Below are 13,827 nucleotides of genomic sequence, written 5' to 3' on the forward strand. Positions count from 1 at the left end.
ATTCAAGCGATTTGTGTTTCGGAGGCTTCAGTTAACAACACAGGTGATCATAAAAGTAAAATATTTGGCTAACCACTACAAGTTGACATAAAAAAATAGGTAAAAAATATCACAATTACCAATTTTCATTCTTTGCTTCTAAGTATTGAATTTCAGTTGTGACAAAAATTAAATTATCACAGCAAGTCATTTTTTTTGTTTCGGAGGCTTCATGTTAACATTACAATTGTTAAACATTGCAGAAGTGGTTTTTTTGAAAACAACAGTGTTGTGATCATCTAAGCTGTTATTTTCTTGTGTATATTGAATCAATGATTCTATGCGGCAGATATTGTAGATTTATCACATGTTAATTTTTCACCCATTTGTTAAGTATGGTGTTTTTTGCATGTGAAGCCTCCGAAACAGGCTTTTTTGGATATCAGTATATTTTTCAAACATTAACCATAATGTCAAATTTTTTTTTAATTTATGACATTCTGCACATATCAAGTAATAATTACAATGCAGATATCAGTATGAAACACACGAATTTAGATATATGCAAAGGTTCCCTTTTGGCGGTTGGGGCAGGGGTAGCGTTAACCCCCGATCGGGGGTGAATGATCCCCTAAATTTAAAAATATATTGGGAATGTGCAAGCTCGGGGGTGAACTCTGACCCTTTACTTTTGGACCTTACTCCTACCCCTGACTACACTGCAAAATATTTTTCACCCCCGAGATTTAATTTTCACCCCATGTATTTGGATTTTCTGCAAGCTCAAGAGTGAAAAACACGGGAAAACAACCCCCGACTTTCGGGCCTTAATGCTACCCCTGGGTTGGGGCAAGGGTGTTAGGCATGTAGTAAGGTTTGGGAAGGGGTTAGAGTTTGTATAAGGGTAGGAAAAACATAAAAAAAAATGTAAAAAAAAAATGTTAAATTTATTTTTACATACGTTTACCGAGTTAACCGACTGGATTGTGGTCCGTTTAAGCGGTTAGACAAATAACCTTGAATTTACACCTTGCTGCTCACAATAACATTAATATAATTCATTTGGTCTAACATGTACAATGTACTATAGTATGTACATGTTGTTATTAATGAGATTTTCAAAGACATTTTGTATTATTACATGTACATGTACATACCTGTTTCATTATAAAAAGAAAAGAAGAATTGTGTCATTTTCATAATTCTCATAAATCGTTAGTGGCAGATGTAGAGAAACTGCATGTGTGATTAGATATCAATTAAATTAGTGGATATGGGAAAAACAAAGACAGTGGGCTTCGATCACCCTCCCAGGCAGGTAGGAATTCATGATGGAAGGGCGGAAGGGGCAAAAAGAGGGGAAACGTGAAGAAGAAAAGCTGCGCGGGCACCCCCGGCATCGAACCTGGAACCCGAACTCCTTTCTGACAAGAAGCCAATCTCCTGCACCATAAACTATTGACCACAGTCAGTCTGCTGCCAAGTCCAACACTTTTGTGACTAGTCTCTGCCATTTGCACAACAACAACTGGGGAGGATTTTGTGTACACCGGATGGTTGTACATAACGGTAACACTGCCAGCACAGGGGGTTATGGTCTCGGCACTATCGAGTGACCTATGTGTTTGCCGTGCCCGTCCCGCTGAAGGGGAGACACCCAGCCTGTGGTCATTTGTGGTACATTTACTAGTGTTAGCGTTAACCCTAACACAGTATATACCACAAGCGACCACAGACTGGGTGCCTCCCCATCTGTGCTGCGGGCACGGGAAACATTGTCGGTCATATTTGACCAAAACCCCCTGGCAGTGACAGTGTAAAATCTGTCTTCAGAAAATGGGTAAGAGGAGATTCAACACTAGGGAAATAAAACATATACGCGTTGAAGTTTCAGAAGTTGAAATATAACATAACATGATTAATTGATCATATTGATTTAATTTCTTGGGAACACATAGATGTCAAGATCTTGAAAATATGAAAATGATCCCAGGTGTGATGTGCATGGAGGTAATATTCGCACCCCACACACCTCGATTTTAAAATACATAGGCCTACATGCACCATGGTATATTCATGCACTGTGTATGGATGTAAAATGTGAAAAGCTGATGCATGATGAGTATGTTATTAAAGTTTGAAATTGCAGTCACCTTTATTCAGTTGTGTGTTGTTATTTTTGTCTATAGCGGTCTAGCTGCAGCTGTAGCTGTGTTTTCAATGGAAGTCCTGGATGAGCGATGAACTATTTGACATTTGCATGCAGTGCGTGCTTGATATCAAGCTGTGATTTGACACTAATTTTGTTTGGGAAGGCAAATAAATTGTATGTCTGTATAATGGAAGATGAGTATAATGTGTTGTCACTATCATTTTAGAAAATAATGAAGTAATTAGATGGGACTTAAAAAAGTAACAGCTCATTACAACCATGTTGAGGATCACTGATTGGGCCTCTAATAATATGTAAGTGTCCAGGTGTGGTGTTTATAAGCCCGGTGGGTTCAGTCTTCACTGACAATGTGTACGCATGATGGTTCCAATTAGGGGTACTTTTCAAGAAATGTCCATGAATTTTCGAGGACAAAATTGTTCACGATTGTCCAAATTAGGGGTGTTTTGGAGCAAAATTGTCCTTGAAATGAAAAATAGGGTGCATTTCTAGGACTTTCGTCCGCGTTTTACCGCTACAATTTTCGTTATTGTCCTCAATTCCCTGTGAAATAGGGGGAAAATTCAAAAGCATCCTTGAAATGGTAAAAATAGGGGTATTTATTTCGGAAAAATGTCCTTGATTCCTTGTGATAAGGGGTGAAATGAAAATCGTCCTCAAAATGATAAAAATAGGGGAGGTTTTTGGGGCAAATTTTCCTTGATTTCAGCATAAAATAGGGGTAAAATTGCTGCAAATGTCCTCGATTCCCCGTGAAATAGGAGTCATTTTCAAATCCTGGAACGGTCATACGTCCTACCTTTAAATACAAACTGAACCCACCGGGGTTTATAAGAAAAGTACAATGTAGATCTATGTGGTTGACCAAGTATGTGCCAAAGGTACTGCCTGTTTTCCTGAATTCCTGTTTCACATTTCAACATGTAATTGTATTACTATGGTGATATTCTGACTGACATAGTGACACATATAATTTTATATAAATTTACAATTGACAGAATAACAAATAAAAAAGACACATTGAAAATTATATCAATATGTATTTTCATCATACATAGAACAACTCGCACAATTTCCAAAGAAAATATATAAATAAATGTGCAAGAAGTAAATTATATGAACAAACATGGAAACTTGAATGTGAAATAACATCATACATTAGACAATCCTTTTTATATTTTATATTTTGATATTTATGAACATTGTAGTATGTAACCACATGCGTTTGAAAATGTGGCACTGATGTATAAATGGCCACGCGTTTTGAACTCGCCACCCAAAAATGGTGGTGTTGTTACGCTTTTCCAAATCGAGACTCGTTCAAATTGTTATATCTCTGCTTAAACAAAAGGTATTGAAGTGTGTTTGGTGTCATGTTGTAGCTAAATGTGTGCCCTAAAAGACCTCCAAAGGAGAATTGTTTATCAGCTAAGATAGTGGAGTTAGATTTGTTTGAGTTCAGAATGACCGAGGTGGGGGATGAGGCGGTGGCGGTATGTGCAAAGTCTATGGGAAATAAAAGATTTTTGTGTAGCGTTGAATCAACTGATCATATCTTTGCATCCATATGGGCTACAGACATGGTTAAGAGCTCTTTTGAAAGATTATTTATTCTGCTAATTGTTTTTAATCATTTTGAACTCTTTATGATTGGTTTAGTCTATGAAATGCAAACTTTTATGTGCAAAACTACCTGTTTTCATATTAAACACTGTAGTAAGCAATGCGGATGTCTTCAAAATCTAAAAGTTGCCCTAAATTTTAATTACTTATCCTATCATAGTCAAAGTTTACATTTTCTGAGAGGAAATTTGATGAGGAATCTAAATATGGACTTACTTTTTTTTGTATGGGCTAGGGGTAAAATGTTTCAGTTCAAAATATGTTGAATTGTAAAAAATTTGAACATATTTTGGGACACCCTGTATTCGAGATTACCAAACAGCTGTGATTTTTTTTTCTTCCAAAATCAGTGGGCTCCCCTAACCTCTAACCAAATCAATGTTGTTTACTTTCAGTTTATAACTGCAAGTTAGTAATAAGCAATGCATTAAGTGACCCATTTTTTATTTGTATTTTTTTATTCCACCCTGTATAACTTCAAGGTCACCCTGTACAATGAGTTGAAATGTGTATATTTAAATTGCTTATGCCTTCAGCTTTCCAAAAATGTATACTTTTGCTAGTTTAGGGTTGATAGTTGTGGAGATATTCTAATTTGAAACTTGATTGGTGTAAAAATTCATAATATTTGTGATGTAACGCTAAGGGTGGCGAGTTCAAAACACGTGGCCAAATGTAAATCACTCATCAGCAATTGTTGATACACCATTAATATGTGACATGATCTAATCCACCCACAGGGCTCGAAAAAATGTTAATTTCCCGGGAAGCAAGCTAAATTTCCCACCATTTATAGCATGTTTTATATACAAAAAGACACAATTTCCTCCAAAACCAGAATTTCCTCCAAACACCAACATTTCCTGGGAATGAGCTTCCCAAATTCCCCACTTTTTCGAGCCATGTCCACACAGACCAACGTCAATTTTTAAAAACAATTTAGTTATTACCATTACAAACTTGCTCAATACTTCAGCTGATTCAAATCTGATCAAAGATTTGGTCTGATGCCGAAGTCTAGAGCCTACCATAAGTTTTCCGTGAAACGGAAAACAGACAAATTTCATGGAATTGGAGGTAGAAAACGGAAAGCAAGATTTCATGTAGTTGGAAAAATAAAATTGAAGAAGTTAATAAAATACAAATAATAAAAAAATGTGTGTCTGACTGTCTCTTGTTGCTTTCAATGAAATAAATGTGTAAAAATTGTGGTAAAGTTTGTAATATATCTTTAATTATTAAACTTCTTGTAAGACGGATAAAACATGATAAATGGACAAAACACAGAAAGCCATAAGAAAAAGAAAAAAAACAAACATGGAAAGTGACATATTGACAAAACGGAATTTCAAAAGTAGGACGTGGAAATTTTTTTTTCTTTACCTAACCAAAGTCCCTGGTATTCTTGGTTGCAAAGTCAATATGTTTTTCATTATTTTTATACCTCCACCGCGAGGCATACTGTTTTTGCAATGTCCGAGCTTCTGTGCTTCCGTCCGTCCGGATGCTGTATCTCGTGAATGGATAAGCGGATTGACTTCAGATTTTCAGGGTAGGTGGGCCATGGTCAGAAACTCTGGATACTTTTTGCTGTTATAATTTCTTTCCAAATTTAAATCGCCCATGGTGGAGGCATCCCAGTGCCAAAAACCATGATGTTTCTAGTTTGCTCCCTGTTTTTTGTCGATATATCTTAATTTCACGATTGCCGACTTTGATATAAAATTGGACCAATTGAGCCCATATTTTATTTGGTCGAGCTATGAATATTGGACGAGATGTAGTTGAGTCTGATATTTTGAAACTCATAGTGAGACCAATAAATATTGGGCGTATGTTTTGGATGCAATATTTTTACACACTTGGATTCAACAAAACATAATAATGGTCTGACTGGGTCAGATTGTGTCACATTATAGGAGATCAAGTTTAAAATCACATTAGCTGCATACAAGTTTTCTAAATTTTTGTGAAAGCTGATATAAGATTGCTGCAGAAAATGCATGAATTGAAATGTGTGATTTTATTAGGACTGCAACGGAAGCTTCATCTTTCCTGTGTCAGGAGGAGCTTGTGCATGCTTGAGTTGCAGCAGTTGCATGCTTGAACTGTTCCAGGAGGTCAGCAAAAGTAATTCCCTATTTGTTTATTTGAAATACTCTTTTTGCGCCACTTCACAGATTTATGTATTAAAATTTGGGCAAATATAAGGTATTTTCGACAACTTTAAACAAATGTTGTGATTATCCAATCCAATTTATTTGTGTTTTTAAAATAATAATGGATCATTCAATGTTTTTCAAAATTTTGAACAAGCGCCATGTAGCTTTGATAGTACATAGAGTAGGCTTGAACTCTTTTAAGGATTAAAATACCAGGAATAAGCCATGGCTTGCAAGTTGTATACAAACACACTTTATATTTTGTATGTATGATGGAAGGCATAGATCATGGATTTGCCCTTGGCCTTGACATACTAAGCAATACTGCTTGCAATTGCCAAGTGCATTTGGGAAAATAGACAGCTATTAAATACATTGACTTTATTCAAGATATTTCTGTATGTTGCACATAGCACATTTCCTAAAATATAATTATGACTCAAGCTTTTGAACTTATCAGCAACGTTAACATTACTGCATGTTTTTTTCCCTTAATTAATGTGTACGACTGTACATGGATTGTAGTAGTTGGAAGCAAATGACGTATTAACCCTAACACGCATAAATACAACACAATACCACGATGAAAACCACTGTGCATGTGTGAATCCCCTAAGTGCTATGCTCACGGAATCGTGTGGCTACCAGTCAGTGATCGTGTGCTTGGCATGCTGGCTGGGGGTCTAAGATTCGAATCCCGGGGGTGCCAAGTGACTTCTTTGTTCATCTTCTCTCCTTTTTCGTTTCTTCTTTAACTTCCGATAGCAAAAAGCAAGGTTGGGTGTTAGGGTTAATAAGGAGACAGATCTAGGCCTTACCATCAAATTGCTGAGTCACAGTTTTGTTTTTCGATTGTGATGCATATGACAATTTTTACATAATAAAATCCTTCAGACACCAGAGACCAGCCACAGTTTGTGGCTCTCAGAAACTTAGTTGCGAGCTCGTAGCGTAAGCAGCTGACGCAAAACCAAGGTCTTGGATAGTATACTAGCAACAGAGCCTGAAAGTAGTGCTAAGTTGCTAACCAGAGATTTGATTTAGAAAATTCGTTTATTTACAGTTTATTTAATGATACACACTCGTAGGCCTAGATCATTGAGCCTGATGAAGTTCATTCATTTTTACTTGTAAACTGCAGTGGACTTGCGAGGTATCACACAACACCTAATGTGGTCAAACAAGGGGAAATGAGGATGATGTTTTTGATATTATGACAGTACATTGTATGATCAGCATGTTGCTGGATAAATTTGGATTCCTTTGCAAATTTCACCATAAATATGAAGTAATAAAAGGTTTACATTTCAAACATTTGCAAACTGATTCAAATAACTATTGAATGACATCAAAAGTGTGAAATTCTCACTCCTGACAATTGCATGATCCTCATATTAAATCTACAGTCAAAATTAGTAAATCTGTGGAAGTTTGAAAGATACCAATGATGATGAAAGTAAAAAGTACATGTAATATTGTGAAGGCTTCTGAAAGTATTTGTACTTAAAGTGTAAGTAACAAGAAACAGTTGATTTTGTGATTTCAGGTTTCACTGCATGATATTTGTATAGCGTTCATTTACTCATTCTCACAATGTTGTGTACTTTCTTGTTTTCCTGCAGGCACGGATGATATCAACTAGTGAGCTAGCAGCTATCAAAGTTATCAAAATTGAACCAGGTAGGAATAGCTATGTATATGTCAAGGGCATGGTGTTACAAGGGGCATTCTGTGCAGACACACACTTTGGTTCTGATAAGGGCTTCAACTAATGATCAGAAGGTTGTGGGTTCAAACCCCAGTGACCAGTGCCATCATGTTGTCCACTAAAGCAAGACAGTTCACCCCTATTTTCTCCCTCCACCCAGATGTATAAATGGGTATTGGCATATCCTGTAAAGTAAAACAGACTTGTAGTGAGGGAAAGTGGTGACCCTGGGTGGTGACCGCTAACAGTTGTGGTATGGACAAAGAGATGGATGGACTCATACAAGTACTACCTGTACGTGTATGTTAGGCCTGTGAGAATTGTCATGATTCATGACATACATTTATCTTACATGTACATGCTAACTACGACAAATTAATGTATGTGACATTTATCTTAGATGGATTTTGACATGGACTAAAGAAATGCAGACTAATCACAAACAGCCAAAGTCTCAGCATCACCCGATAATGAGGGCCGATCGTTCCATGAAGTGCGACAGACAGACAAAACTGCTATATACACAGACCGCATATTTTTACAGTCTTAAATGCAAAGACGTAAATGCTCTATCGAATATTGTGTATACGCAAATGCACGAAATGCCGGCGTGATTGTTAGACACACAATTGAACGATCGGCCCTCATGAATTTATGCGAGAATTCACAGCATAAAAAGCACAGGGACTTTGACTGTTGGAGAATTGTCTGTATTAGTTTAGTCTATGGATTTTGAGGTATCAGGATGTTTTTCAACTTCATATTTGTAAATATGTAATCTGCAATGTGGTGCGATTAGTGGAGGACTTCAGGAAAAATAAGGAAAAAAAGAGGATTTCAGCCCAAAAATCTCAATAAATGGTCAGACTGACCCAAAAATGAAATTCTTAGAGGGAACACTGATCTGCCACAAACGTCATATCTCAAGTGTTCCAGTTCCATATTAAATAAAAGAAAAGCGCAGTGATTATAGTGCGCTATGCAAAGGTACAACACCTTGACATTGATCCACAGGCCTCAGCACACTTAACAGGTTGTCGCTGACCACTAAGGCCCCACATCATTTCATAAACCATGTAACAACAAATCAGGGACTTTGCTGCTTCAAGAGCGCACACTCTATACATTCCACAAATAACCTTCACAACCAGGATCAGCTCCCCGAGTTTCGTACGGGTTACAACAAGACGATTAGCAGTAAGTTCCTTGTCCAGGGGAATTTCAAGCTAACTCAATTTGAAACTAGGCATCGCCAGGGTTGGAACCCGCAACCTCTCGCACCATAGTCGAACGCCTTATCGATTGAGCTAACTCTAACTATTTCAGTTGCATAGGTTGTAAAATTAGTACAAATTGTAAGTTCTAATCTAAAATTACCAAAATAGGTGAAACACATATTCCCACTCTTGAGAATATTTAAAGTCCACATAACCAGAGTCACTGAGGGACTTCTTTTGTTTCTTCTCATCTTCTCTGGTACTAGTTATCTATCAGTTATAATAATGGCATGTTTTTTTACTCTTACGCATTCCAGACAAACCACATTATTAAAGATGATCTATGACAAATTAAATTGAAATTATCATAGAGGTACAATGTACATGTACCAGGTAAAAAGCCTAATCACAGTGTAGTTGTGATGTATGACCTGAGTAGCTTATGGTATGATTTACACAGAATATTTTGAAATCATAGAGCTCGCCATTTTATCATTGACGTCTTGTAATTCACCAAGTGCAATTTTCGCATCTTTTTATACACGTAGGAAGTAGTAGTAAGTGTATGCAGGCAGCAAGCAGGCATACCAGCATCAAGTAACGATTTTGCCAAGAGCAAATGGGACAAGTATGAGCGAGTTATGAAAGGCCTGTCTGGCTGTACTTTGTTTACGGCATCAGCGCTTAACAAATATCTGAATAGGAGTAACACTGAAGGTGCAAGTTTGAACTATTTTGCTCATATCATAATAAGGATGTTTATTGCACAGATATGATCCAATCTCCAAATCAAATTGTTCAAGGAACTAAATATATCTTTTTTGTGGTGGGATTTATTTATCTATTTATTTATTTATTTGTTTGTTTATTTATTTATTCCTTCATTTGTTTCAATTGTGTGTTCATTCATTCATTTTGTGCAAAAAACTGATGGTTTCTTGATAATTTTGAGGTGGATGCTTGTTTCTCTGAGGTAAATGCTAAGGAAAGATATCCACAGTTTGAGATATTTTGTTTGAATGAGCAAGTTTGTTTATTGCAAAATGCCTACATGGCCTACTCTTCAGGCCCCTGATAATAAGAATGATGTTTTCACAGACTGGAGGATCACGCAATCATTTCCTCTCCAACATGATATTTAAATGTAATGTGAGAGAAACGTAAATAAAGCGAAAATATATAGTTGGGTAATATAAGAAACAAAAGGTTAAAGGATTGATGATGCTCTATAAACAAAATAACTTTCAATAGGAGAGGGAGGGGTCAGAGTGTTTATAAATAAGGAGTATATATTGGAGAAGAAGTGATTTGACTTGACGATCCTAATTTTAGCATCATGAAATTTCACGAAATTGCTTTAGAGCATAGTAAAATAAATACATGTACCTGTGAGCCGGGCTGTATGTACACCTGGCATGAGAATTTTCAGTTTTAAAACTGAATTCAGGTTTTTTTTAGTCAAAATTTCTACAACTTTATTTAATTTCAGCCTGTTTTTGGTACTTTTTGCCCAATTTCTCACACATTGTCAGGTTTTTTTTTAGGAAAGTGCAGTGTCATGCCTGGTACACAAAATTGAGTCTACATGCATGGAAGAGCCGAACACTCAATTGAAGTAAAACATGAAATAAATTTGAACATATTCTAGATCAACCTTGACGTTCATTAGTCTTTGGTTTTTCCATGAATCTGATAATTAATTAATCAGTGAAGGTGATGAATGTGTGGTAACGTTTAATTGAGTCTTTTCCCTTATCAACCTGTGGTTTGTGTTAATATTGCTTACCAAATTTCCTCATCTCTTAGTTCGGATTGCAGCATTGGGAAGTATAGAAGCAGAAGCAGAAAAATCAAAAATAATTTAATATTTTAATTTAATTTTAATTAAAATTCATGCACTGGCAGAGAAATGATTGAGGATGGAAAGTAGAGTGAAACTAGAAAATTAACACTTTTGGATGAAAGAAACAATCAAACAATTTTGTAAAAAGGATAAATTGAAAATTGGAATCTCCATTTTGGAGCCTCCAAGTGCAAAATACAGTGTGCATAAATCTAAGGATTTTAGTAGAATGTCTGTTTGTCTATCTCTCTGTTTGTGTGCTCTGATCATGAAATGTCATGTTGGATATTTTAAGCAGCAGTTTGGGAAAAGAGGCAAGGCTTAATTTAATCTACATTCTAGAGGTGCATTGCAAATGTGGAAAACACTCATAAAATGCACTAAAATTAGGAACTAGTCTCTAGTTTTAAGGGCTCCGATAGCAATGTTTTCACATTTTTTTTGTGGGACCTGAGAGCACATCAGACATATCAAATTGCATTTATTTTGAATACAAGGAAAATCCTTCTGATATCAAATAATTTTGATATATATTGAAATTTGCAATATAATACATACATTTGTACTTTATGGTAAATGATCAAAAATTGATATTTTTGAAATTGAATTGTATAAATCTAATGACATATATTTAAAGTGTATGTAGCTGGTATGAAAAGCCGTCCATCATATGAAAATTTTGACCTTTCGTATTGAAGATACCAATTTTTTTATCCCAAAACACTAAAAAAATGTAGGTCTTATTAGGAAAAAAATGTATATCTTCAATATAAATATATTTAAAGTAAAATTTTTCATTGATGGTCAGCTTTTCATCCCAGATACATACACTTAAGTACATACATTTTGTATCATTAGATTTATAAAGTTTACTGGACTGTTATATCAAAAATATCAAAGTTGAATAATTTGCCAAAAAATTTGTGTCGCGGAAAAAAAAAATCAAAATTATTTGAATTTGATATCAGAAGGACATTCTTTGTATTCAGAATGCAATTTGATATGTCTAATGTGCTCTCAGGTCCCACAAAAATACTGTACAAATGTTGCTATCCGATTCCTTAACCCTTTCAATTTATGTATCTGATGTGTAACATAGTATAGTTTTGCATGTGAAAGCAGCAGACTGCTCGCTCCTTAAAATGTTATACATTTTAATCTTTTTACTTACCAAGACTTTTCTGCCTTCAAATTTCCTTCAGGCATTTGAATCAATTAAAGGGATCTAAAATGAGCGTTTATTGCGTTTCGACAGTATTTTTTGTGGGACATGAGAGCACCTCAGACCTATCGAATTGCATTCTGAATCTGAAGCATGTCTTTCTGATATCAAATAATTTTCATTTTTGAAAATCACAATATAATATAAATTTTATGACAAATTATAAAAATTTGATATTTTTCAAATTTTGATATATAACAGTCCTCGAAGTAAATTATATAAATCTAATGATATATTCTTAAAGTGTATGTAGCAGGGAGGAAAAGCCGACGGTCAATTGAAAATGTTGACCTTTCATATTGAAGTTATGGATTTTTTCCCAAAAAGACCTTATTTTTGTTTGGTGTTTTGGGAAAAAATCCATATCTTCAATCTGAAAGGTCAAATTTTCAATTGATCGTCGGCTTTTTATCCCATCTACATACACTTTAAGTATAAATCATCAGATTTATAAAGTTTACTTCAAGTACTGTTAAATATCAAAAATATCAATTTTAATGATTTGCCATAAAATGTGTATTAAATTGCTAATTTCAAAAATCAAAATTATTTGATATCAGAATGACATTCTTCAGTATTCAGAATGCAATTCGATATGTCTGATGTGCTCTAATGTCCCAAAATAAATACTGTCCAAACGCTCATACCCCAGCCCTTAAGCATTTCAAGCAGTTTTGGAAAAGGTGTGTGCTGAATAAGTTTAAGCTTCTTGTTGTACTCATAATGCAATAGGCACATCACCTGATTCTTGGTGCATACATTTCCTCCTGCTTGTTTCAACATCTCTCTATATGCCAGAACATCTCCTCAGTTTTGTAATATCTGAAGCTTAATTTAAAAAAAAATGTTAAATTACCTTTCTATCAGGGTATACAGAACCAAAAAAACGTTTGTACGTGTTGACACTATTCATTATTGCAATACTGTCAGCTAAGTTTGCAGGGCATATTTTTGAAAATAGTTAATTATAATTTTACAATGAGCAAGGCTGTGAACATTGATGGTGATCATTGATCAAGTACATTTAGGCCTTTGTAAACATGTATGTGGAGAAATAGTGATATTTTAATTACCATTGAATTTTTTGCAGCTTACATGTAGTGCAAAACCAAATCTCACAAACTTGCAATAATTGGTGTGCATGCATGATATTGTGCATCATTAATCTTTATAATCTACTGGTGCATTCAAATCAATGTACCTAAAAGCAGATTTGGTTTTGCAAAGTAGAAGCAGCAAATGTTATGCACTCTGTCACACTCGGCAGTCCACGCTTTATAATGCGTGCCGGTTCGAAATTCTGAAAATTGGTGAAAGCGTGGGGGTTTAAACTTTTGGGTAAAAGCGTGGACTGATATAAAGCGTGGGATTAAAATAAAAAGCGTGGGGCTTCTTCCAACTTACAGTATATTTTTATTGAATGATAAAATAATCATAGTTCCAAGAAAAATCACCAAAACTTGCACACTATGTCGCAAGATAAAATTCCATTTGATGCAGGCTCGCGATTGTTTACGTGAATCCAGTGCAATGTACAAAAATGTACACAATATCCTCCCCTGAAAGCGCTGCCAAAACACCTACGTCATATGCAAATGTCCGATTTTCCCTGACGTGTTATTTTTCTTTACATTGATCAGATATGAGTGGCGTCATTAACATGCATAATTGATTGAGCGAAGCAGCACGGAAGAAGTAGGATATAGTCGCTGAACACAGCGTCACGCCAAGTTTCATGACAAGAACAACATTTGAACACCATAAAAGTACAGTTATTCATTAAAATGCTTATTTTACAGTGCAGTAGTAGTTTTTCACATATAATTTGCATTGTTCACGTAATGTATCAATTAACTTATTGGAGAGAAAAACATCGGACTCGCACATGTGAAATAGGTGC

The 13,827-nt window shown here is 35.4% G+C and overlaps 1 protein-coding gene across 1 annotated transcript in view; it reads left to right on the top strand.

Moving 5' to 3' along the window:
- The window catches only part of LOC140152606 (mitogen-activated protein kinase kinase kinase kinase 5-like), a 113,649-nt gene that overhangs the window by 7,087 nt on the left and 92,735 nt on the right, over positions 1-13,827 (top strand). Inside the window, 1 exon segment of the mRNA XM_072175020.1 lies at positions 7,560-7,617. Coding sequence (XP_072031121.1) covers positions 7,560-7,617 — 58 coding nt within the window.

Source organism: Amphiura filiformis, chromosome 5 (assembly GCF_039555335.1).
Source record: "Amphiura filiformis chromosome 5, Afil_fr2py, whole genome shotgun sequence".
Classification (NCBI taxonomy): domain Eukaryota; kingdom Metazoa; phylum Echinodermata; class Ophiuroidea; order Amphilepidida; family Amphiuridae; genus Amphiura; species Amphiura filiformis.